This window comes from Pieris napi, chromosome 6, assembly GCF_905475465.1.
Source record: "Pieris napi chromosome 6, ilPieNapi1.2, whole genome shotgun sequence".
NCBI classification, from domain to species: domain Eukaryota; kingdom Metazoa; phylum Arthropoda; class Insecta; order Lepidoptera; family Pieridae; genus Pieris; species Pieris napi.
The window spans coordinates 12,272,461-12,297,769 of NC_062239.1; the positions used below are offsets into that span (position 1 = coordinate 12,272,461).

General features: G+C 35.7%; 1 protein-coding gene across 4 annotated transcripts in view; it reads left to right on the top strand.

Moving 5' to 3' along the window:
- LOC125050054 (nucleolar protein 4) overlaps positions 1 to 25,309 on the top strand; it is a 106,495-nt gene that overhangs the window by 29,718 nt on the left and 51,468 nt on the right. For all 4 annotated transcript variants that reach the window (XM_047649618.1, XM_047649619.1, XM_047649620.1 and 1 more), the window contains exons 2-3: positions 14,703 to 14,837; positions 15,271 to 16,008. In XM_047649618.1, the coding sequence (XP_047505574.1) occupies positions 14,703 to 14,837; positions 15,271 to 16,008 (873 nt within the window). The remainder of the gene's footprint in view (positions 1 to 14,702; positions 14,838 to 15,270; positions 16,009 to 25,309) is intronic.

Genomic DNA, 25,309 nt, shown 5'->3' on the forward strand with positions numbered 1-25,309 from the left:
CATACGACGGACACATATACTCTATAAATATAATATTTTCATACTTTTAGAGGTTTACAAATTCGACCTAGATTATGTTTTGTTATTGAATTATTTTAAAGGAATTTCTTTAGACGAATAAAATTCATTTATTTATTTAAAAAAAAGTTGCATATAGAAATATAATATGAACAGTACAATATTTTAAAAAAAGTAGATAAGAAAGAAAAGGAGAGAAGATTTAGATCACTTTCACATCAGTTAGTACGAAAGTTCATTCTTTTAAAGAATACATTTTTAAAGAAAAATGCCTATTTTAATACCCGAGGTCTTTAACAAAACTAGCACTTAGTAACTAGTTTTATACAAAACATTAACACATATGTTTTTAGTCTTAGATTATGACGTTAAATGTTTATTTAATGTCTAAAAATACTTTGGAATTGGTATAGCGTATTGAGGGGTAAATAGAGGAAAAATCTAATAAATCCGAGTATCAAATTGTTTCAATCGCTGTATAGTGCGGTAAGCTGAGCACGCGACGAAACGCGCCGAGCCGACAGATCCCATGTCAGGCACGCCCGCTGCGCTGCGACGGTAGGGCTGTCACCACAGACAGATAATATTTCTTCAAGGAATATTTTTTTATTACGAAGAGAATTAAGATGATGGCTATCGTATTTATAAAGGATAGACACGGGGTACTGACGGTCATGCGTTTAGTGTATCATATGAGACCCTAAACAAGGCACTCACGTCCCCTTATTATTTGAAGTTATACTTCTTTTGGTGCGTTAGGGCAAAATGATGAGAGTAAGTTTTAACGATGCGCGCGCACACCGTCATAAAAAACCGACACCTGAAGTTAGTAAAGTCAACATTTTAAAATAAAAAATGTCAATTTCTTTACTAATGTATAAATATTTTTTTTGTGTTTGCAACTTTATTAAACTAGATAATGCGTTATTATAAAACTGTCAATGTATTAATACCTTTTTTCTATTGTTTGTGTCGTTTTTTTTCTACAAACGTAGCCTAATGAAATGCTTATTTTGAAATAGATTTCGTATAAATCCAGCACATTTTACGGTATTAGAGTTTTTCGGTGTTGCCAACCCTAAGCATATTTTTAGCAGAATTTTGATCAAAGTTTCAACGCGCTTCGCTCGACATTTTCTACAAGGGCTTGCCCGTGTTGAGTTGTCCAACTGTAAATTACTTGGTTGGGCATTTTCGACACACTTGTACCACTCTTACGCGACTCCAAAAGTGCGGTTTTTACGATTTATTAGCTGTACCGTGCGTACTCATACTATTAACTTCGTGTAAATTTGCCCCTACTATCCATTCACAGATATATTTCTTAAAAGTGGATGACACCCAAACCTGAACAGTTATTTACTGGTAACACAGAACCTACAGTTTAAACGCATTGAACAAACTGAACATAGCTTAGGGTGGACATATTCAAGCCACGTGCGCATTCAAATAAGGGTCGCTCTGACCCACAATGACAGAAGGGTTAAAAAGAAAGCGATAACCATATCTCGTTACATATCTCTTTGTTCATAACGCCCTGGTATTGATGGAAGTGTATTAGTGGTTTAAACACCTTTGGTGATTAAAATAGATGATGATGGCGTTTCAGACATGTATTTTATTTATTAATAATTCAATCTTGTATAATAAGGCTTTTATTTGTGCCAACTGGCCACAAGGTACGTCGCCAGTGTTAGCCTTAAAAAGATTTTGACATATTTTTTATTTGACACTGACATAAGAGATATTGTAATAGATAATATTTGGGTAAGATTCAGAAACGAAACTATGCCTCACATATTATGTCAAAAATCTCTTGTAACATAATTTTTCCAATAAACATTGGAATTGATTAAATTGTTATAATATAGTATTATTAATAATTTGATTTTCGCGAATCGCCAAATAGATTTGTTTTGTTTTGATACTAGATTGATACGAGAGAATGTTTTGTCACTTTTGTTCATTGCGAGAGTGATAAGAACCGAACATTTAGTAGGTATTTCTCAAAAGCGATCTTAGCGAGTCTTGTTGGAAGTTTCCTTAAATTGAAATTCATTAAAATTAGTTCAAACTAGGATGAACTAAATAGCTTAGAACGCCGTGGGCTAACTTGGTTTTGAATATCCTCTGCTTTTATGTACACCTAGTTCGTCCAACCAAATATTTAGTCAAAGTCCACTTTTGTTTTAATTAAATAAATATATATAAACTATCTCACTAACTTTTGTCTTTGAACTGACTTCAATGTTGTTCAGCTTAAGCTCTTGTGTATTTATGACAATAGAAGCTGACAGCGACGCCATTATGAATTACTATCATTGAGAACAACGACTATAGAATCACTGATTTGATGTTGCCACTTTATTTGCAATAGAAATGATAACAATAATAAATAAATATAGTTTATAAAAACTAAAAAACACGCTTTTAAAGCACATCAAACTAAAAAGTGAAAAATAACGGGTTGGGTTGCTCGATAGACGAAAAATATGGCACAGAGCCCGCCACGCTTTTTCACAATAATATGTACCAGTATTTTTTGTTTATTACCATTTTCAGCCTAAATTAGGAATTATTTTTCCACTTTTTAGTCCTAGCATGTCTCAATTTAATCGTATAGCTTTGTGGCCTTAAAAAAATTCATTGTTTTTTCGAGATAAACTTATGAAATTATTATATTGTCGCTGATTCTTTATAAGTGTACAAAGTTTGAATTAAATCTGTCTGTTTAATGTGGGTCAAAATCGAGTCCGAAGGAGTCGGTTACATACATACATACAGGTGAAGCTAATATAAAGCGTGTAAAAACTCAAAAAATATCACGTGTAACTGTGGTGCTCGAATATTTCTTCGTATCTAAAAATATAATCTTAAGTGACTTACAATATCATCTGAAAGACTGAATTTGACAGTGTCAACCGTCATGGCTGACAATGAAAACTACTTCAAAAAATACGTTTCTAAATTAATATTTCTTATTCATAGATATGTGTTCCTAGGGAGCGCTTTAAGACAAATCCTAGTGTTAGAAGATGCGGAGTAAATACGAGAACATGGTTTTGAGTGTAACATGCCGTTGAGGTTCCGATAGAAGGCAAGACGCGGCTTTTGAGGAACTACTCGGAGTGGTTTTAGTGGGTATTGCTTACCCAGTCTCTGAATAGCAGACAATCTGGTGTGGGTCGAGTCCCACATACCCCTGCAACTTTTGGGGGCAAGGGATGCCCAAATGCATTTCCCGGGCATAAAAAAATTGTACTCCTATCAACAACTACGCTAAATTTCATTTATTTAAATACCTTAGTGAATTTTTTATCCGAATGTAAGTTACACCAATTGGTCGTGACGGCGAACATTCTCAAAGAAGATTTTCTCATGTAAAATGTCTCGGGTTGAAAAACACTCAGAAGTTTCAAAGTGCCGTCAAAACATAAAGGAAAAACTTGATCGGCCACGCCGTCGTGGGATTTCAGACTTGTAGGTATTACGAACCCTAAGATGAGGCTTTCAAACCTGCGACTAACTAAAAGACGTTTGTCTTTGATTAACATAACTTATGTTCATTTGAATAAAACACTATTTTCACCGTCACCGTGACCACGCACGCTGTAATTATGTAATTTATATTAATACATAACTTCAATCCGGTCAAAATAGTGTTTTACTTAAAAGACGTTTATCAATTGATTAAAAACAACGTCGAAGTCGCAACGAAACGAAATTTTTTTAAAAGATATAACATAAATTTATAGGTATTTATAGAGTTTTATATATAAATTATATAAGTCAGCAAGAGTAATAACCTAATTTACATATTTATACAAAAATTGAGCAGCCCTAAGCTTCAGCATGTGACTCTCACTGAGGTAGTAGGTTCGATCCCGGCTGTGCACCAATTGGATTTCTATGCGCGCATTTAACATTCGCTCGAACGGTGAAGGAAAACATCGTGAGGAAATGTTGCCTTGGACCGAAAAAGTTGCCGGCGTTTGTCACAGAGATCGCCTTCTTTCCAAATAGATTGACAAATGATCATGAAACATACAAAGATCTGAGGCCCAGACCTAAAAAGGTTGTAGCGCCACTGATTTATTTTATTTTCATAATAAAAAGTACCAAAAAATTCCTTTTCACGTTTTAATAACATAAAATTAGAAACGTACGCTCGTAGTACGCTTACGTATAAGCTTGACTCGGCTCCTGCGATTATTAAATCGCAGCACAGTCGCCCGTTTGTTCCGTCACCGCCCTAATCGCTTGACGCTTGCTTGAGCGTCCCCTCTAATTCTTTCCGACCACTTATCCGGACCCCAATACTGCGACCATTGTTTGATCCGAGTTGACATAAAATATTGTGTTCCGATCAATATTCCGACATTTAACACTTCAGTACGTTAGGTTATACGAGTATTTGTACGGAGTGTAAAAAGCAAGATTTGAAATAACGCTTACGGTATGTTTCGCTGACTAAGCTTGTGTAGTAGTTGTAACATTAGTCTATAATAAAGAAGGAAAGTTTCTAAGGTTAGGGAGCGTTCAAGTATTACGTAACGAATTTGGGGGGAGGGGTCCTTTTGTAAAACGTTACGATGCGGGGCGGGGATTGAATTACGCGTTATTAATATTATTTTCGACTTTCCAGTACTTTTCACCACATAATGGTAAGTTTTAGGTATAAAGAGTCACTTGGTGGTCACGAAACGTTTTACTATACTTGGGTACAGAAAAACGTTACGGCGCGTTACATGGGGGGGGGGGGGTGTCAATATTCTCCAAAAAATGCGTGACGTACTACTTGAACGCTGCCTTATCAATGGATCTATTGAACCGATGAAAATCTATTTTATCAATAGAAACCCGTTAATTATGTCACAGACTATTTAATAAAATAACCTATATTCGTTATAATAAGGATTACAGTGCCACATACTTTTCTTGGCCGGCGGCTGAAAGTGGTACTACCGTCGCCATTTTGAAATGTCAGACTGACACTGTCAAAATACCAACATCTAATAAAAATCCAACTGAAATGTATTTTTATTCCTTGCATTATTAATTACAATGGTTAAGTTTTATTTATCGATCAGTTCTGATTGCTAGGTATCTTAAAAGATATTATATTAAAAGTACAGGTAACAGAACCTATCATATCAGTGCGATCCTTCTGGAGAACTAGCGGTTTTTACTACAAAATGTTCGAGGAGTAAAGGTAGTAGTTTCGATCCCCGGTTGTGCACTTCATAGACTTTCTTTTATATACGCATTTAACAGTCGCTAACGGGTTTAGACACAATAAGTCGACGGCGTGAACAGGCTGAACACCTACTTTTATTGATTGACAAATGTTCATGAAAGAGATACAGAAATCTGAGAGAACCTAAAAAGGGCACCACTGGTGTTTTTTGAATAGCTCTTTTTTATAAGAATATTTTATTTTGTTATTAAAAAATTTTAAAATATAATGCAAAATAAACATTCATTTTTCTAAGCTACCAAGGGTCCAGGAGAACCAGTACTTCCACTGAGAGCTGGATTTTATTTACTTCCTCAAAGTACCTTTTAGCGAGCACATAACGGGTACACGTCTTGAAATGTACCAGGGGAGCATAAGTTTAGCGCTAGTCCCCACTACGTCGAGATGCGAGGTAATTTATGACGTCAATTTAGGGCTGTCAAAACTCAAAACAAGTTCCTGATGCTACCACACTTTAATCGGCTTATCCAAACACGGGGTGTGTTAACGCGTTTACGCCGGTCTTAGGTTCAAGAACAATTCTTGGGCATTGGTTTGGAAAGTTAGAAAGACTGGGCAGAAACATTACGGTGCTATATTTAAATAAGTTATCTAATATCATTGGAGATGCTTCCGAGACCTATTAATAAGTAGAATATACATTTCACTCATTCACTAATATGCACCCACGCGCTCACTCTGCATGAGTGTTGAAAACAGTTGGAAAAACAAAAATAATTTAAAAAAGATGTAATTAAATTATAAATCTAACACATATTATAATGAATTGTTTTTAAAATGAATAAATACATTTTTATTTTGTGTATATATTTATATATCTAGACTTGTTGAAAATCACATATTTATTAAATATATCTAATAAATATTATAAAAAAATGCCAGCCCTATTAGTATCTGTGGCACAGTACTCGGTGGATTGTTAGGTAGAGCGCCGCGCCGACAGAATCACCTGCTCTTGGTATTTTACGAGCAGCCCGTTGACGGCCGACAGTGCTTCTAGTTTTCACTAGTGATGTCCTTTGAGATGAAAACGGAATATCGATAGTACTATTTTATTTTTAATTCTATATTTTTGATTAGTTCTTGTAGAATGAAGGAAGTCTATGGTTATGTCTAATGATTATTATATATTATAAATAAACTATATTTTATTGCAAAGATAGTAAACAAATAATTTAAAAAACTATTTTAAAAATTAAATCTACAGAAGTTTATTGGTTATGTCATGTAATCTGTCATCTGACCAATCCCTATCTGAGCGGCATGATCCCTTGGCGTCGCGTAGAGATGTGGGGTCACTGTGCATCTCCTACTGCATTCATCATGGAGAGTTTTCAGAGGTTAGCACCTGCAGATGAGTGTCATCATCGGACTTAGAGGTAGAATATGTAAATTCCATCCGTATCACCTCGACGTCCGTCGTTCCACAACTGCACCGCCGCGCACTGCCACTATGTGGAACCAACTGCGCACTGTAGTATTTCCGAACCAATTGCTTATAACCCGGCAACGCAAGCAAGCTTTCTGACAGTATGTCCATGAGCGGCGGTATTACTTATCATCAGTTGAGTCGCCTGTTCGCCTCCTGTTCTAAAATAAAAAGTAGAAAAAGCAAAAACATGTAAATTCTCGTTAAAGTGTTATTTTTATTATACATTTTATCGATAAACGCTCGCATCACTACGTCTCGAGCACACTCCAGCGGGCCCGCGGCCGGGTGAGGCGAAAGGCGATGGAATTAAATCGCACGCACGACACTTCCGCCCTCTCCTTCCCCACCCAACGATGTAACCGCTAGGGTTGTCACTTAACGATGTCGATGATGTCTTGATACTTGGGGTTAGTGTAAAAATAGCTCTACTTAGGAAGGGTTTTTGATGTTATTATTTTTTTTTTGTATAAAGGGGGGGAGGAGTGAAATGTATGAAGCTGGATATAAAATTTGACAATATTATATCCAAATATTTAGTACATAATATTAAAAGGATTTTGTATGTTTGTAACGAATAAACATAAAACTTACCGGACTGATTAAAAAAAAAAAATTTTTTTCCAAATTCGACATTACCCGATATTTTCGGGTGTGCTTGTGTTTGTGTTGTGTGCTTGTGTATGTGCTTTATTTATTTCCGATTTGATGTTCAGCCAAAGCTGGGACAGGTCACTAGATAATTAATTAAAAAAAAATTCTTTTCTTGCTTACTTTTTTACTTATGAATATCTCTAACCATGAACTTTGTTTAGCCTTAATATGATTTTGACTTAGTCTACCAATATAACATTTTGCTGTTGGCTTTTCCAAAAATTGAAATTAAAAAATACCCGAATTCATCAATTCGTCTCCGAGTTTTAGCGCTTAGCAACATACATTGCTATTCATTTTATATAATTATGATATAAATATAGATTACCACGAAATCTATGGTCAAAATTCTATAAATGAAATTTATAGACAATCAATTAATGACACTATTTATTTTCTACTGAAGATAGAAATAAATAAATTGAATAAATTGTAAGATAAAAAGATTCCCCTAAAGATTTTATTAAGAAATATATATAAGTTATTTTGCTGACAGCCCTGATGTGTCAGGGCTGACGAGGGATAGGTGACTGATGTTCGGATCACATGACTTCGCTGCCTCCTTCACGCTTTGTAAATACGCTATAGCTAGTCTTTGTAGGTACAATTCACACTAGGTCACACAAGTGCCAATGGCGTAATAATGTTGTTTCGGCAACAGTTTTGAATTGATAAAAGAATAGTTGGGTGTGAATTGCCTCGGATTTATAATTGCCTGGTAGATAAAAACAACTTTACACTAGCTTCCAGCAGTCTCCCGGTAGGATTTCATGTGTAGTAAAGCACAGTAATTGCGTATTCTTAGTCATCAACAACAACAACCTCATCATCAACCTCTTTATTTGGTCCATTTCTGGACGTAGGCCTCCTCCACTTTCCTCGAGTACGCCCTTCACTGGCCTCTCTATCTACTACTATCTACTATCCAGCCAATCGGACGGCCGCGCGGTGCTTTGTTCTGCCGAGGTCTCAAGTAATGGTTAACTTTGGACCGGCACGCTTCTTGAATTGAGAATAGTTCAGTCAATTTAAATAATATCATAATATAGTATAATTATCTCCCTTCTAAACCTCTGGGCGGGAGCTCCCCAGTACCAGCTCCTTCCACTTGACTGTATTCCACGATGAGCGGTTCGAATCGTCGACGACCAGTCACTTTCCATTTCCGTCAGAACATTACCTGCGGCTTAGTTTCATTATCGCGCGTCAGAATGCTTAATACCACCTGTATCACCTCAACGTCTGTAGTTCCACAACTGATCGTTTAAAGCAGTTGTGTGCAACCATTATGTGGAACCAGCTGCCCACTAAAGTAATTCCTAACCAATACGACTTATGGTCCTTCAAGAGAAGAGCGTACCAATTCGAAAAACGCACTCGCGAGCCCCTGTTATATAAAAAAACTGTAAGATCCTTCCTTCCTGAGATCATTAATCTAAAAGAATTAAAGCTTTCTTTATTAACAATATGGTGCTAAAGATAAGATATTATGACTTCGACAAGGTATTACTGTTTTGAATTAAGTTGTAGACAGCTTACAACATCGCCTACAGATTACAATTTACGGTATTTATGCATATACAGATAATACTAAGCGTTGATAAATACGCAAATGTCAAAGGCGCATCCCTTTACAAACAAATTGTTATATACGATATTATGAGGGGGCAATCATTTTCAGTCTTGCGAGTCTCCACTGTCTCCACTTCTGTTGGCGAGAACAAGATTTTTTATACACGTTCATTCAAAGTCTCTAAATTTACAATTAAATGGCTATTTATATATTTAATGAGATTATATAAATATATTAAAATGTATCTTAAATAAAAGGCTTTTGTTATTTATTAAAGTACAACAACCTTTTTAGGTCTGGGCCTCAGATTTCTGTATCAGTTTAATAGTGGTCAGTCTGTTTCCTTTTTTGGATCTAAAGCCGGTGTTTTCGATGTTTTCCTTAACCGTTCGAGCGAATGTTAAATGCGCACAAGTCCATTGGTGCACAGACGGGGATCGAAACTACGGCTTCAGGGATGAGAGTCACACAGTGAATCTAGGGCAACACTGCTTTCTGGCAACTTAGACTCTAATATCTATTTCTTCTTCTATTTTTAAGATAAGTAGGCCATGCCTTTTGCCCCTAATATCTCTTCGATTTTAGTGTCTATGACATGTTGTTCGTATCGCCATGAGAGGTGGAAATCATAAGATGTACCTACTGAAGTATTTCCGAGCCAATTCGACTTAGTTTGCTCCAAGAAAAGAGTATTCTTAAAAGGCCGGTAACGTTCTTGTGAGCCTTCTGGCGCACTTAATATCACTGATTTATTTATTTTATTTTATCTAAGTTACCTATCCTCCGGTACTATATGAAAATCCCAGATATTATAACTTATGGTAACTGGTCGTTAGTGCCAGCCCTACGAAGGCCCCGGGCCGGGCGGGGATCGAAAGCGCGCGCCGGGACAGCCGGCTGATTAATGCGCGGCAAACCGGCTTAGGGATGTAACATTTGTTTATGGTTATCGATATTATTATACTGGCAATTTACTTGGCAGACATTTTTTTTTAAATACACGTGTAATCTGAGACATCAAGGAACATTAGCCTACCTTAAGACTAATAAGTAATTTAAGTCTTTACTAAAAAGGATAAATAACTAAATGCCCGATAACATTACTTACATTATTAAGAGGAAAACTATCTGGTCTTGTGTTACACTTACCACTAAAAAGCACTTAAGACTAACGTGCACTAACACTAACTCACTCATTCAAATGGCTTTGTCCTTTTCAATCTTCTTTAACGTAATAAGAAAAACAAATAGGTATAAAATTTATAACCAAAGCCTTATCAAAATGTCGCTGGATTCAGAATTAATGTTACCTTTCTACATTTGTTACCATAGTTTCGATTTACAATATGAAAGATTTATTTATTCACAAAAATACATACACTATCCTTACATTAAAAAATAAATTAAATTACTAAACCAATAAGATCACGTCGAAAAACAAAAAAGGAATATACAATATTCATATGCTCATTTTATTTTTCATATATCCTTTTTTAGTTTAGTTTTTATGTTTCTGTTTTAGTTTTGTCTTAATAGCTATATATGTATTATGTATCTTTGCACTTCTTGCTTACCTTATCTAATTTAATAGATGTTTGTCTCACAGTGGGTGCCTGGAAGAGATCGCTCGAAAGCGATAAGGCCGCCAGTTGTCCTCCTTTTCATTTCATTATGTTCAATTTTTATTATGTTAATGCAAGGAAGTGTTAATAATAATAAATAAATAATATTAAATACAAGAACAATTTCCCTACTGTGAACATATGTTCTTTATATAAAAACTAGCCGTTTCGCGCCCGCTTTGCTGGACGAATTAAAATAAATTTTATGTTTCATTATTTTATTTTTTTTCATATTTTTATTATTCTTCTTTTTAACTTCCCGCTAAGAAAATTGAAATATTTCGAAAATCGAGTTTTTAACCGATGTTGACGTTTTGAGGTTCTAGGAAGCCTCCCCGAATGTTTCCGCGGTGAAGTCCGTATGGATAAATTTTCATAAAAGTAAAACAGCAATAAAAAAATGAAGGAACGTTGGAATTTAATAAATAAATAGCCAGAAAAATTTCGCATCGAATGGTGGTAGTTTCATGTCGATACGATCAGTGGTTTAGGCGTGATTGAGCCTCAAACGAAGACCATTTTCATTATATATATATAGATGTCGATATTCGTAGACAGCATTCAGAAGGTTCAACGTCATTGTTAATAGGGTTTTGTGAAACAGACAGGTGCTGGCTTTTTTTAAGCTGTGTTAAGCATGGTAACAATATTTAATTTAATGCAGAACTCTGAGTCATGTCAGTTTATTTTAGGTTAATTACTAAATATATCGCATATAATCAAATTCGTGAGCTTCCTTACCAAGTTTTTTTATTGTTATTTTGGCAACCAATTTAATGTTTAAGTTTCTACCAAGTTTTAATTTGCCATACCAGTTTCAAAACCAAAGTATAATTTATCGATATCGATATTTTAATGTCAATCCCCATCAATGGGTGGGAGATTGCAGTGATGAGGCGACATGACGCGGCGCTCGCTCGGCTGACTCATTATCGGCGCGCTCACCCAGAAACGTCGATATTGTGTTAAACACATCACTATTATATATTATAGGTATATTTCTTATTTAGGACTCATTTAAGTAGATCAAACCTGGTTAAATAATTATAAACTCAAAAGCTAGGGAAAGGATTTCACCAAGAGATGGCGTGAAATTTTAAGTAATTTCATTGAAATATAACAATTCTTGTTGAATCATCATCATCAATGGCTATGCAGCCCCTTGTGGGCCTTAGCCTCCTAAAATACACTTCGCCATCCCAATCTATCCAGTTCCTGCCTCCAATTACGGACCCCTATTGTTTCGAGGTCCTTGACAACTCCATCCCACCAATGCAGCCTCGGTCTACCGGGTTTTCTCTTGCCACCGGGTTGTATGTTCAGTAAGGACATTGAGAGTCTGACGTCCGCCATTCGATGCACATGTTCCAACCAATTGAGCCTGTTGCATTTTATTAATTGGACGATGTTGGCGTCGGCTAGGATGTTATAAAGTTCTTCATTGTAGCGAATACGCCAAATACCCTCGTTGCAAACAGAGCTTAAGATCTAGAAAGAAGATTCTACAAAAATCTAAAGAATCTTCCGCTCGAAGATACGGAGAGAAATCACGTCTTTCTTGCTAAGGGCTGGCCCCTTTCAGAGCCATTAGTGAGCAGTGTTCGCAGCATTTTGTATTATTTTGTGAAATAATTAAAATCCAAGCGAATCTGTGTGCGGAAGCTAGTTTTCCCCTTAATAGAGACTGTCAGTAGTGTTTTGGGACAGTTTCTTCTGTTAAAAATAGACTTAAATTACTTTTTAGTCTTAAGTTAGGCTGGATCTTATCGTATTTTCGGTGTGTTAGTAAAGACACATGTATTAAGAAAATATTTATATACATATGTATATATAAACTGTATTTTTGAAGTTATACTTCATTAGGCGCGTTATGAAAATTTTATGAGAGTGAAATTTTACGATGCGTGCACACCGTGACACAAAATGAACAGAATGAAGTTGCTCATGGAAGATGCTACGCCTTTGGACATAATTTAAAAACAACATTCGAATAATAATAGAAATTATGTTACACTTAATGTAAGAGAATAATAAATATTTATTTATTTAATTTTTCAAATGTTAACTGAACTTTATTGACTATAATGACTCCTTTTCCAGTTTTTGATTATTTAATTGGAATTAATTATTTGCATGCAATCAAAAACTATTTTTAATAATGCCAAAGAAGTATAAATTCTTACGCGCGTACATAAGTACACGCACCCTTTTTTTTCTTACATTATCAAAGAATACGCGTAATCAAAAAATGCCATCAAAAAATCATGTAAAAAATGCCGAAACTTGGACGTAAGTTTTTTTTATACAAAGTCACTGTTTCATATAATCTCCCAAATGCGCAAATTATTTCAATATACTGTATAAGTTTTAATTTCTTTCTTTCAATCACAGAACACAGTCTAATTACAATTCTGAATAATATTTTGAAAATGTTGACAGCTTAAACGCACCCTTTCATTGTGAAATGAGATCCGTGCCTTAACGTGAATTTGGAGATATTTCGTACATTTTATTTTTATTTGACGTTGGGTTCGCGGGCTCGCTAATTGGGGGAGCTAGTGATGTTATCTTCACATTTCGCACAACTGTTCAATGTCACATTGCGCTGACAGCTGACACTTGACAGTTTATTGGTGAATCAGTATTTGAAAGTTTCCGTTATTTGTAGTTTGCTAGAAGTAAAAGTCTTCTATACCTACGACTCGTTTATCTGCTGTTTAATAACATACAAATAAACAGTATTTACAATTTTCTTAATCTACATAGTAATAATAATAAGTAAAAATTAATAAATAGAAAAATAAAACATATTTAAAAAGTTTGGTCTCTGTGGCAACATTTCTTCGCTGTATTGCGATACTTATTCGTTGAATAACTAACATTAAGGCAGCTAGGTGAGCTACCGGGTTCGATTCCCGGTTCGAGGGCAAGTTTTAATTTAATTTAAATTTGTTCTCGGCCTTTGGGAAGGTTGTGCGGTACCGGGCGAGTGCTTAAACCGTACATGGAGGACACGGTCGAATTTCTAAATTAAATTAAATAAAAAATTTAATTAAAAAAAAAGAAATTTATACCTCAAATTTCTATTTAGTTAATAGTTTTTTTTACTGTTTGGTTTTTTATATTCGAATATAATTGATGTGTGAATACAATTTGTGACGGCATATTTTTTCGTATCTTTTATGCATAAAAGTTGTTAGGCGCGCTATTTTCATTCCTAAGCAATAAACATTTGCTCGTTTGCGAATGGAACTGTTCATGGACTCAACATTCTACATGTTTCAGACAGAATGCTAATCAACAAATCAAACCAGAAATGTATGACACCATCTGTGTGCTGGATTTAGGCTTTTATAGTTATTGTAAAAGAACAATTACACTCAATAAGAATCGATACAGTGTGGACAACACTAAAAATGCGTGCGAGGACGTAATTGCCGCGGCCATTAGGTTTCGAACTCCGCCCAGGGCACGCCTACGCTGCCCGGGGCACGGTCATTAACGCCCAGGGCATAATCACGCCCTGGATACTCCCCGTCAAAGAACCTCTAAGCTATGTTATACCTGCTTAGAGCCCGCTTATTTGCTAGTTCAAATAATGATCAAGAAATGATGCATGCATCTTGAAACGATTCGTTTCCGAAACGTAGTGATTTTGGCTCTATTTGGCTAATTAATAGATAGAAAGAAGTTCAACCAAACAATCATGTTCTTAAGACGAGCTCTAATATCCTTATTAACTTAACTAGCCAATTTTTTTGCTACTAGGTGTCAAACTAGGGGTCGGGATGCTCATCTGATGTTGAGTGATACTCGTCGCTCACGGACCCTCACACTGCCAGAAGGCTCGCAAACACTAATAAAATTCATATTTAAAATATAAAGGCCAAAACCAGCCAACTTGCTAAACCTGTGTTATTTTTATATTTCAATTAATTTCACTGAGTTATTTTTACAAGAACAACTTAATCTTATTTTGCATTAGAAAAAGAATGTATAAATGTAATCTAAATACAAAGTGAGCACATGAATGCGACCAGAGCTCCCCTCTAGTGACAAGTAGCAAAACTACAAAACTAGTTTTAATGCCAATAGATGGCGCTAAACACAGTAACGACTTTGACTTAATAGGCAATAATTTTGTTACAGAATGCGCCTAATCAAGAACCTGTCTACAGAAAAGTAGCAGTTGTTGAAAATTTCTTCGATATAATCTATACAGTTCATGTGGAACTTGAAGGAAGACCGGGAAAACATGCAGGACAAAAACGCACATATCGAACTGTAAGCGATCCTTGTAAATTGTTTATACCTTTTATTATATCTTTATATTTTTTTTACTAAAGTTAGGAACATGATTGATACTATGCACATTGCACACATATTATATTAAACTAGGGAAATAATCGTGGTAATGAACAAAACTTCCATCTAGCGTTGTGTCAAGGAAGTAGTAGTTATACTCTGAGCGACATTAAATAGTTGTAGTATTTACTGTAACAACTAATAATTTATATAATAATAACACACTTTGATATTAATACAGTTTTGCAATTGGTATTAATCATGGTATAAAAAAACGTAAAATGTAGTAAACGTTAAAAACATTTTGCTGAATCGCGCCATCTAGTGCACAATTTATAAACTACAATCTTAACTGAAAGTACAACGACTGTTCATAGATGGCAGCATTAACATTTTAAAATTTTCCTTTTAGATAACGGAAACATACGCATTCCTTCCCCGGGAAGCCGTCACCAGATTCCTGACAGGATGCGCAGAATGTGCTCGTCGGCCTCGAAGTGCGTCTCCACCTCCCCTCCCAACGCCCTCACCATCTCCGACCCGACATCCCCCTTACCTTCCATTCCTTCCCCACTGCCCTCCCGACTACGCCAGAAACTGGGAATCCGAAATAGATGCCGCACAAAACTATTCCTTCGAGCCGAAATATGACTATACGGATCTCCAACCATTGAAAAAAGTTGACAGTCCGCGCCCTACAGACGCAGAGGATGAACCAACATATATCGAGTTAACTCCAAAGAAAGCAGAGTACTCCTCTACGATATTTGAACGGAGTCCGTCAATCGAGCCTTTAGAATCAGAACCCATACCAGCCGTTGACATTGAAAAGGACGACAGCTTGATCGACGTCGAAGACGTTAGAGCTGACAGTCCCCTACAAAAAGAGGATGAGAGCGAGAGGGAGGAAGTTAAGAAGTACAATCCGTTAGACGTGGCTAATTTGACATCTAAAGATCCGCCTAAATCGTCTCCGCCGAGGAAGAAACTTTTGCCGTCTACTTCAGACTTTGGCAGAGTTCCAAAGCCGTGGAGGCCTGGAGGCTTGTATTATAGCGACGATGTTGACTACAGTGTGCCGATTACGACAGCATATTTGAAGCATATGAAGAATGTTGCTTATCAAGAGCGCTTGGATGGTGAAAATAAGGTAAGTTTTTTATCTTTATTTAAAATATAAGAAAACTTTTCGGAAAATCTCTATTAATATATTTAATACTTATCTAAAGAACGCTACTAAGCGTTTCTAATGTTCGATTAAATTTAGGAAGTAAGTAGAAAAGTTTAAATTTCGATTGGATATGGCGGACTTATTTAAATAATTTCCGTTTACATGAATTTAACGATTTATTAGTCATTCAACCAATTCTACAAATGTTTATTTTATTAGTTTTATTATCTAGTTTATTAAATAATATCATGTTTGTACACACCAGCGTCTCTTCATCAGCAATTAATAAATATAATTGATCTAAGAGTCAAATCAATACAACATCTTGATACTTTTTAACAATAGGTAAAACAAATTTGGCTAAAATATTTTACCTAATAAACAAAAGTTGGTTGGGGCTACTGATCATGAAATTGTTTACGGTTAACCGCATAATATTTTTCTCTCCAAGCTCCCAAAATGTTGTGTACAAAGTTGTATCATGCCACAAACACGCCTTTGATAAACTCTGATAAATTAATGTTTAATTTTAGTGTGCAAATACATTTACGGCGAAATACGAGTGCCAGCAATTGTCGTTATAATCAATTTATGTATTTCAAATTTAAATTTTTTTCCCCTTATAAATTATTTTCGTGAAACCTATTATAATTAATATTAATTTGATGACGTTATATTATATTTTAATAGTAGTAGTAGTGTCTATGGGCGGCGGTACCACTTACCATCAGTAGAGCCTCCTGCCCGTTTCCCCTATTCTATATAAAAAAAAACTTTATGCTATATATATATAGCTGTCTCCTGAGGCTGGTCACACCATACCATACTCAGAACAGATAGGGCCGGGTATATAAGCATACACTTAATACAGTCTCTCAGAGACAACGGGTGAATTTACTCGCTTGAACTTGTAGCCAAGTAACTTGACAAGAGCAGTGTATAAGGGCATGATTGCACTGATATTCCTATTTGCAATATTAGAATAATAGATTAGCGAGGCCCTCGAGAAAGATGAACATTTGCATAGTGTAGTATAGTTAAGGATCATCGGCAAAAAGTCATTCAGCAAACTTATAAATTCCAACGGTCCCAAGTTACTGCCTTGTGTAACGCCTGATCTCGTAAAGTAAGCCTCTGACTACTTTCCTTTTAGTATACTGATTTCGATTTTCTATAAAGCGTGTCTTAAAGTGTAATAAGTGTAATAAAGCCTACATGAGCTTCTGTAAAAGCTGGCCATGGTCTACCAAATCAAATGCTTTATTTATGTCAAAAGCATTTGCCTGTTTCCCTGTGTTTTTTTAACTGAGTTTAGACTTCGTTTACGTCTATATACGTCAGTCACTTAGCGCTAATATTCGACTTGGAATCCCACCCTTATATCTTGATACTATAATAGGCTTCGTAGGCGCGATGACACATTATGTTGATAGGCAGCCATCGACCGCCGGCGGGGTACACCGATTGATTCGGAATTCGAATCGCTCACACAAAGGGACGTACAGTATAATCGGGAGACGCATCTTTTCTAACTCATTTTTCTCGCTTGAGGCGAGGCGGTGGGTGGTCGGGGGTTAGACAAGACACAAAAACGATGCCCGGCGGAAAAGTGAGCAACTCGCTTTCTGATGCTTTTTGCCGGAGTGATGTAGATAGTTGTTTGGAAATTATCCCTTAAGATTGGCAAAATTTTTGCTGCAAGATTTTTTTATATCAAGGGGCAAACGTGCAAGTAGCCCAACGATACTCTCAATACCAGAGGGCTTGCGCTTTTTAAGAATTGGTTCGCTCTTTTCTTGAAAGTTTTACTTCGTATTAGGATTGCAAGGATTGCAATAAAGCGAATCTTATAATATGTGTAAAGGAAGTTGGACCAAACATTCCAAAATTTTATTGCTCTGAAAGTTAGCAGTGTTGGCCTAGTGGCTTAAGCGTGCGACTCTCATCACTGAGGCCGTAGGTTCCGATCCCTGGATGTGCACCAATGGACTTTCTTTCTATGTGCGCATTTAACATTCGCTCGAACCCACTTGCACCTACTTGCCTATTAGACAGATGATCATGAAACAGATATAGCCCAGACTTAAAAAGGTTGTAGCGCCACTGATTTATTTATTTATTAACAATGACACGGTATCATAATGGTCATCGCTTTACATTAGTAGGTAGTAATTTGATATAAAAACATCTTATAAAATTTTACATTTTATAGCGTTATTACGTCCTTCACAGCCTTCATGGTCTTTACAAACCCCCGCAGTGAACATAACTTGATTTATAATTACCGAAATTAATTTATTATAGCTGCCCCCGCAATCTTCATTTCGCCTTAATTCAGATTTTGAATTAGCCTACTAAAAGTAGCACATACCAACATATGTAATATTTTACTACGCTACTCTATGGGGTACATACCATTCGCTTATCCGCTAAAAACCCAATTTTAAAATCATTTCTCCATAAAAATAGACTCGAATTGGTCTCACTGTCTCCGAAATTTGCACTTGGCAACATATTTTGCTATACATAATATGTCGAAGCAATGGCGCTGGTATCATCCGCCATTATATCATCCAAGTCAAATTAGTACAAAACTGTTATATGGTTATTTCATTTGCCAATTAAATTAATAGATCTACAAGTTAGCGACTATTTGACTGTACTAATATCATAGTCTTTATTATTAATGTTGAAGCAATGGTGTTTGTGTTAGCTGCCATAATAATTTAATAACATCAAAACCACTACGACTATTCAATGGTCGATAGTAATAATGACTTGGCATCTGATACCAGCGCCATTGCTTCTACATATCTAATGCGATAATTCTTCAATTGGAATAAAAAAAGCGTTACAAAGATATCTTTATATTTTATTTGACGAAATCAACAAAGTTATTAGACAATAGTGCAATTTCATTAAACCGGTATGATAGTACGGTCATAAACGCTACATTAATCACATAAAACGGGAATATCTACAAAAGTTTCGGACCTTGTGGGGAGGGTCAGTTGGGGTGTAGAGGGTTCCTGCGACCTCCGAAAGTGCCTCCAACCCGACTTGTAAGATTGATTGGGGCTCCTTCACTCCATTGCCGACCCCCTCGTTGGGATATTCGACCCTACCTCCCTTTTTTCTCGGATACGGATGCGTGGAGCTGTGTCACCTAGATGTGGCTTTTATTAAGCATTTATTCCCTGTTACAAGTATTTAAATAACTTGAATACTATTCAAGTTATTACGCATTACTCGATGACTGAGAAAAGAGGCAGAATACGAAATTCTACCCCTATCACCTCGCCGTCTGTTGTTCCACAACTGAGCGTTTTTATGGTAGAATTTGTGCATGTGTTTTATACAAATATGACCGTGTGATTAAGTTCGGATGGCTACCTATTCGACTAAGACGTGACGCTCATCTCCTTCTACTTCTATACTCAATTCTTTTCAATCCCAAAACTCCCTCTTATCTTAAAAATGAATTCCAATTCTCTTATAACTATATGCTACGCTCCTCAAATATATGCTTTTTGGTTGGGATCGTTAAGTTGTGGAATAGGCTGCCCGACTCCATACGATTGGCTACCTCCCTAACATCTTTTAAAACTCTTCTGCATAAACATTTCTTAACCATATCCTATCCTGCGGAATCGTGGCTTTTGTAATTCTTATTCTTTTGTATTGCATCGCAATTCCACAATCGGCGAGATCAACTTTTTAGTTTTTTTGTGTTATTTTAGATTAAGGTTCTATATTTTTTTATAAGATTAAATTAAATAAATAAATTTGCCACCAAACAACAGAGTATTGTCAGTTCCATGAGCTGTATATCTGCAACACCCACGAAGAGGGGCTGTTAATAACAGCGGACTATTTTATTCGTCGGCCGCCACTTGCGGTCCGTGCGACTGCTTTGATGTCAGAGATTAGAAGTTTGTTTAGTTTGGCCACAGTATGTTACTGTTACGTCTTTAGGTTAAAAATATGAATACGTACGGCAGAGTCGTTTGGTAAATAGCCAGCGAAATAATAACAATAGACTCGAATTATAAATGTTGATGAGTCTAGATGATAATATCGAGAGCTTAGACCCAAAGTATTGTGAAATATCTTTCTCTATTGGGATTTTCTACGTCCAAAAAGAACATAAGCTAAAAAGTATTTGTATTTACAATGAATAATGACCACACAGTTTGGCTAAACGTTTCATTACAAATGATAGTAATAGTATAATACATAAAAACGTATAAAAGTATAAAAATAAATATACTTAGTATATTATTATTATTTGTAATACATATATATTGCAGCTAATATATGTAGTAACAGATTATTTTTAATAACCTATTTCACTAAGACTTAAATTTTCGTGTTTCCTTTTTCCACTAGCGATCAATTGTTTCGTTGAAAACAGGTTTAGTTTATAAACTTTTAAATACAATATGAATTTTAAAATTAAACAAACACACAACTAACTATATTTCACGTTAAGGAGGCTGGCTATTTTAAATTTCTAAACAGGACAACAGGAAGAAGGTCCTTGTTTTTACTACGGACTAGGCTACCATGAATTCAAGGCGGTTTCTTTAAATCCCTAAGATGTTTTAAACGGTATAGAAGTGACTCATAATGAAATAATTATTAATTTTGTTGGCTTTCTGTAATTTTCCCCCGTTTCTATTCTCTCTATCTCTCAGCTATCGTCCACTTTCCAAGAACGTTCGTTATTCGAGTGAGATATTGCTATAGAAAAGAACTGTCAAATGCGCTCGGATACATCAACGACTCAATGCTAAGATCGACACATAAAATATAAAGAACTAGCTGGCCTGGCGAACATCGTACCGCCTAACAGTCGATTCTTTATTTGTTAAAAATACTTATTCTGCTATTCAGGACACCGGTCTAGCTAGTAAGATAAAAAAAAGAAAATTGATAAGACAACAAATGCATTATGTCAAAAAATAAAAATTTACCTTCCCGGAACCCCTCCACTAACATTTGAACTTTATGATATGGTATTAAAGTTCAAATTGACTTTTAAGTATTATTACGAATATTTTGTATGGGAATATAGAAAAGTGTTGTTTTTAGACTTTTCACTCAATTTTTTTAAATTTTTCTCTCCGTAAGAACCATCCTCGTACTTCAAGGAATATTACAAAAAAAAATCAGACAAATCGGTCAAGCCGTTTTCATGTTATGTCGTGACAATGGAAAACGGGTTTCATTTTTATATATATAGACTAGTGGACCCGACAGACGTTGTCCTGCATGATATTTCAAGCGATTAGTAAAGCAAAGTATGAAAGTACCGACTGCAGCGCCATCTGGCGGGCTGATTTGTGAATCTAAACCATTCCCAGATCCCCTTGAACACACACAAAAAATTTCATCAAAATCGGTCCAGTCGTTTGAGAGAAGTTCAGTGACATACACACTCACAGAAGAATTATATATATCAAGATAAAAAATCTAGGTAAAATAAAAAATGAATGGAGCTGTACCTAACCTTGAATTTGTATATGTATTGTTAATTATAAAGACTCCTATTATAGGGAAGACATGGCCTTGAAGTATAATCATATTCTGTCCCTCACGATGGTGACGAGGGGTCCCAACGACCCCTCACTTGCAGGGTTGAGAATCGAATATTGCAATTCGATTATTTAGTTGCTCGAAATTGAGGTCTTATTTGACAAAAATTACGATTGATTTGTTAATTATGGAATAAACTGGAGTGCTTCTGTAGGACTCAATCAACAGTAGAATAAGGGTAAAATATATATGTCATAGTGAATGCTTAGAATAAGATAGCGAGCATGTAAGTGCGTGCTCCTATTTCATTGCCTACTGCTGATAGAGGACAAATCTTTGATTTTTATTTTATAATAATTACTTTAAGATATCACGTGGAACATTTTGCAAAACTATTGCCAGTTCTTTTCGTCCGTTCCACGCCCTTGATTTGAGAACTGGCAGTAAATCTTGTATTTCTTTTTTGACGTTCATAAGTGTACATTGTGTTACCTAAATGAATAAATGATTTTGAATTTTTGAGTAATGTAATATGGATTACTTGTCTATGCTAAGTCGGATACAGTAGTGTTATTATGTTCTATATAATGGACGGTAACATAAACGTTTGGTTTTACATAAACCACATATGTTTGATCTTTTATATATATATGTAATGTATGTTTACAGGGTATGAGTCCCTTCTTTATTAACCTCAACAAAGTACGTTTAGCAGCGTCTACATTTTGAATGCTTCTATAAAAAGGCACATAAGGCTTACAGGGGTGTAAACCCTCCCCGGTACCCAAACCGTCGTTACCAGGCGAGTATAGCATACTGAGAATTTTAACAGAATTAGCGAGACCCGCCGTCAGGGCGCCGCAGTAATTCACCCACCTCCTTGCTACGTATTAGCGCCTGGTAGGACCGACTGAGGTGTCTCGCACGCAACGGGGATTAACCAACCGAAAGTAATGCGGCGGGGGGTTGTTTTTTATTACGAAATAGAGCTGAAAGTACCCCCCGATATTAGTTTAAGGTCGTGGTAGTTTCCTTCAAATTCCCTTAGATTTTTGTATTCCCCAAATCGAGAATAACTGACAAAAGTTCTGGGGAGTTAAATAAATATCCGACAATGTTGTATTTTATAAGCTGGGTCATCAGCTAGAAAAAAACTGTTTATCATTGAAGTAAGAATCAATCAGGGCACAGTCGGGGCAAGGGAGAAAAACTATACGTGGGGTGACATATCACGGAGGGTCAAGCGTGGACATTATTCAACGACTTATAAAGGTTTTATTTAGATTTAAATACACTATACTTGATTTCTTAACTTGTACTCGCTCTACTAAGAGTTATATTGCAAGCTTTCTTACAAGTTATTTGTTTAGAATGTGCTTATGTTGTACTAGAATTTAGGTTTACAGACAATTAATAAACTGTGTCTAATTTGAACATTATTAAAACTACATGTGTAGTATTTAAAATTATACAGCGTTATTTATCCTTAACTGAAAAAAAAGTCCGTAGCTCTTTCGTAGCAATGCTACGATAGAAATAGGTCGAATTTTATATAAAAACTAATCAAAAAATAGGCAAAATCAAAATCTTAGTTATTCCAGATTCTAGATCAGTGTGAGTATTCTTCTCCGAAACAAGAAATTGCCACTTTCGTCGACATATTAAAAAAAGTGCGTACGTACAAAGTACACATGTCAGAAGTGAAACTTCTTTGTAAATTAATTATTGAGTAATCCCATAATTTAATGAATGGTACTAAGGCTAATTAAAAACCAGAACTAAAATTAGTTGTTGTTATGTATATAGAAATACCACCATTAATATGGTAATAAACCAAATAATATAACAAATTCATTATTATCATAATTGCTAACTTATGTCCACATTTTCTAAAATAGCCAACTGGGTCTCAGAAAAGAGGTCTTGGTTCTGTGCTCTTATCAAAATTGAAAAACAACAAAAAAAATGGTAATTTGGTTACTTAATAAAATAATAATGATATTGAATGTATTAATGCACCATCGGTGTTCAAGTATGAATAATTGCACCACAATATTATAACTAGCACATCTTTATTAAAGAAAAAAATATCGACAAAAACGCTGCACATCTTCGTGACGTTCCGTAACAATTTTACCCTCATGCGCCTAAAGAAGTTTCACTTCAATAATAATATTGTAATTTAATTAAAGAATGTCAGTTCAGCGTAATACCTGTATATTTGTGTTACAAAACCCTGTACCGTACCCCAGCTATTGTAAGATGGGACTATCACGGTCTTACCCCCGGGGGCCCTTGGTACCCAACCCCATATAATCTGCACTGACAGGGTCGCCGGCCGCGCCTTCATATAACTATTCCCTTAATATGTTCCCCTGGTCAGTTGCTGTTTTCTTGTGGAATGATGATACCCTGGTAACATTTTTTTATTATCAAACTTTGTGTGTGAAATCAATTTATGCCTGTGCCACGTTTTTATGTTTTTACACAAGAGGGCTAAACAAAAAAGCTAAGTAAGTAATTACTTTCTAGATTTTATATAGGAAACGTTTTTATTATAACGAATTAATAAGTACATATGGCAATGTATAACTTTACTGTAGACTCTAGTTTAATTTTTCGTAGCACAGTTAAGAACTCTGGCGTAAACCGGCGTTTATTCTAAATTCTACAGCTGAATTGTGGAAAACATTCTCTAGCCACATTACTCGTGTAGTATCGTATAGTAGCTATGTAGGGCGAAACTTTTTCTAGGGCTAGAAGGGTCTACTCTGCACCCTTGGGCACGGTAAGGTTACTATTAAATAATCATTTCGGGCCCGCTCTAGCCGCACCCGCTATTTACCCGACGTAAATTAGCGCTCTTCGTGTTGCATGCGACTCTGGTACTTATGTTGTGAGATTTATATTGTTTTTTCTTTTGTTACATTTTTTTATTAATAATAATATAAATAAATAATTTATAGTAAATACCACTTTCGCACTTAATATATGAATGTTAAGAGCATTGGCGTGCGACTCTCATCTCTGATATCGTACGTTCGATCCCCGGCTATACACCAATGGACTTTCTTTCTGTTTGTATTTAACATTCACTCGAACGTTGAAGGAGAACATCGTGAGGAAACCGGATTGCCTTAGACCCAAAAAGTCGACGGCGTGTGTCAGGCACAGGGGACTGATCACATATTTGCCTATTAGATTGACAAATGATCATAAAACAGAGATAGAAATCGCCCACACTTGTTGTAGCGCCACTGATTTATTTTAATTTTATAATATTTGGTCTGTATTCCTTATATTTATTTAAATATAACTCAGGCTTTCACAGATTATATATAATTTTAAAATATAGCTGTAGCTTTTGGCTCGTCTGTAAAAAACATTTTATAACTTTTTCGTAATAATAATGTTGTACGTGTTGATAATATGAAAAAAATTTACAATAGATTCGTTCAGTTTGTTCGCATTAGTCGGTTTAAACTATCATCAGACCCCCGTGACACAACTTTAATTTTCCAAATTCACCTGTCGTTTATGTAATTCGCCACCACATGTGCGCCCCCTAGCGGGAAGTAGGGAGGCGACGGTTACGAAAGGAAAGGGTGGGCTCGGCGCAATTTTTTCTGATTTTCACCCTCCTACCCCGATAATACCCTAATGGTTGAAAGCTTCCTTTTCGGCGGATTTTTTGCGAGCAAAGATCGAGACGCTATTTTTTACACGGACATTCTCGTTTGTC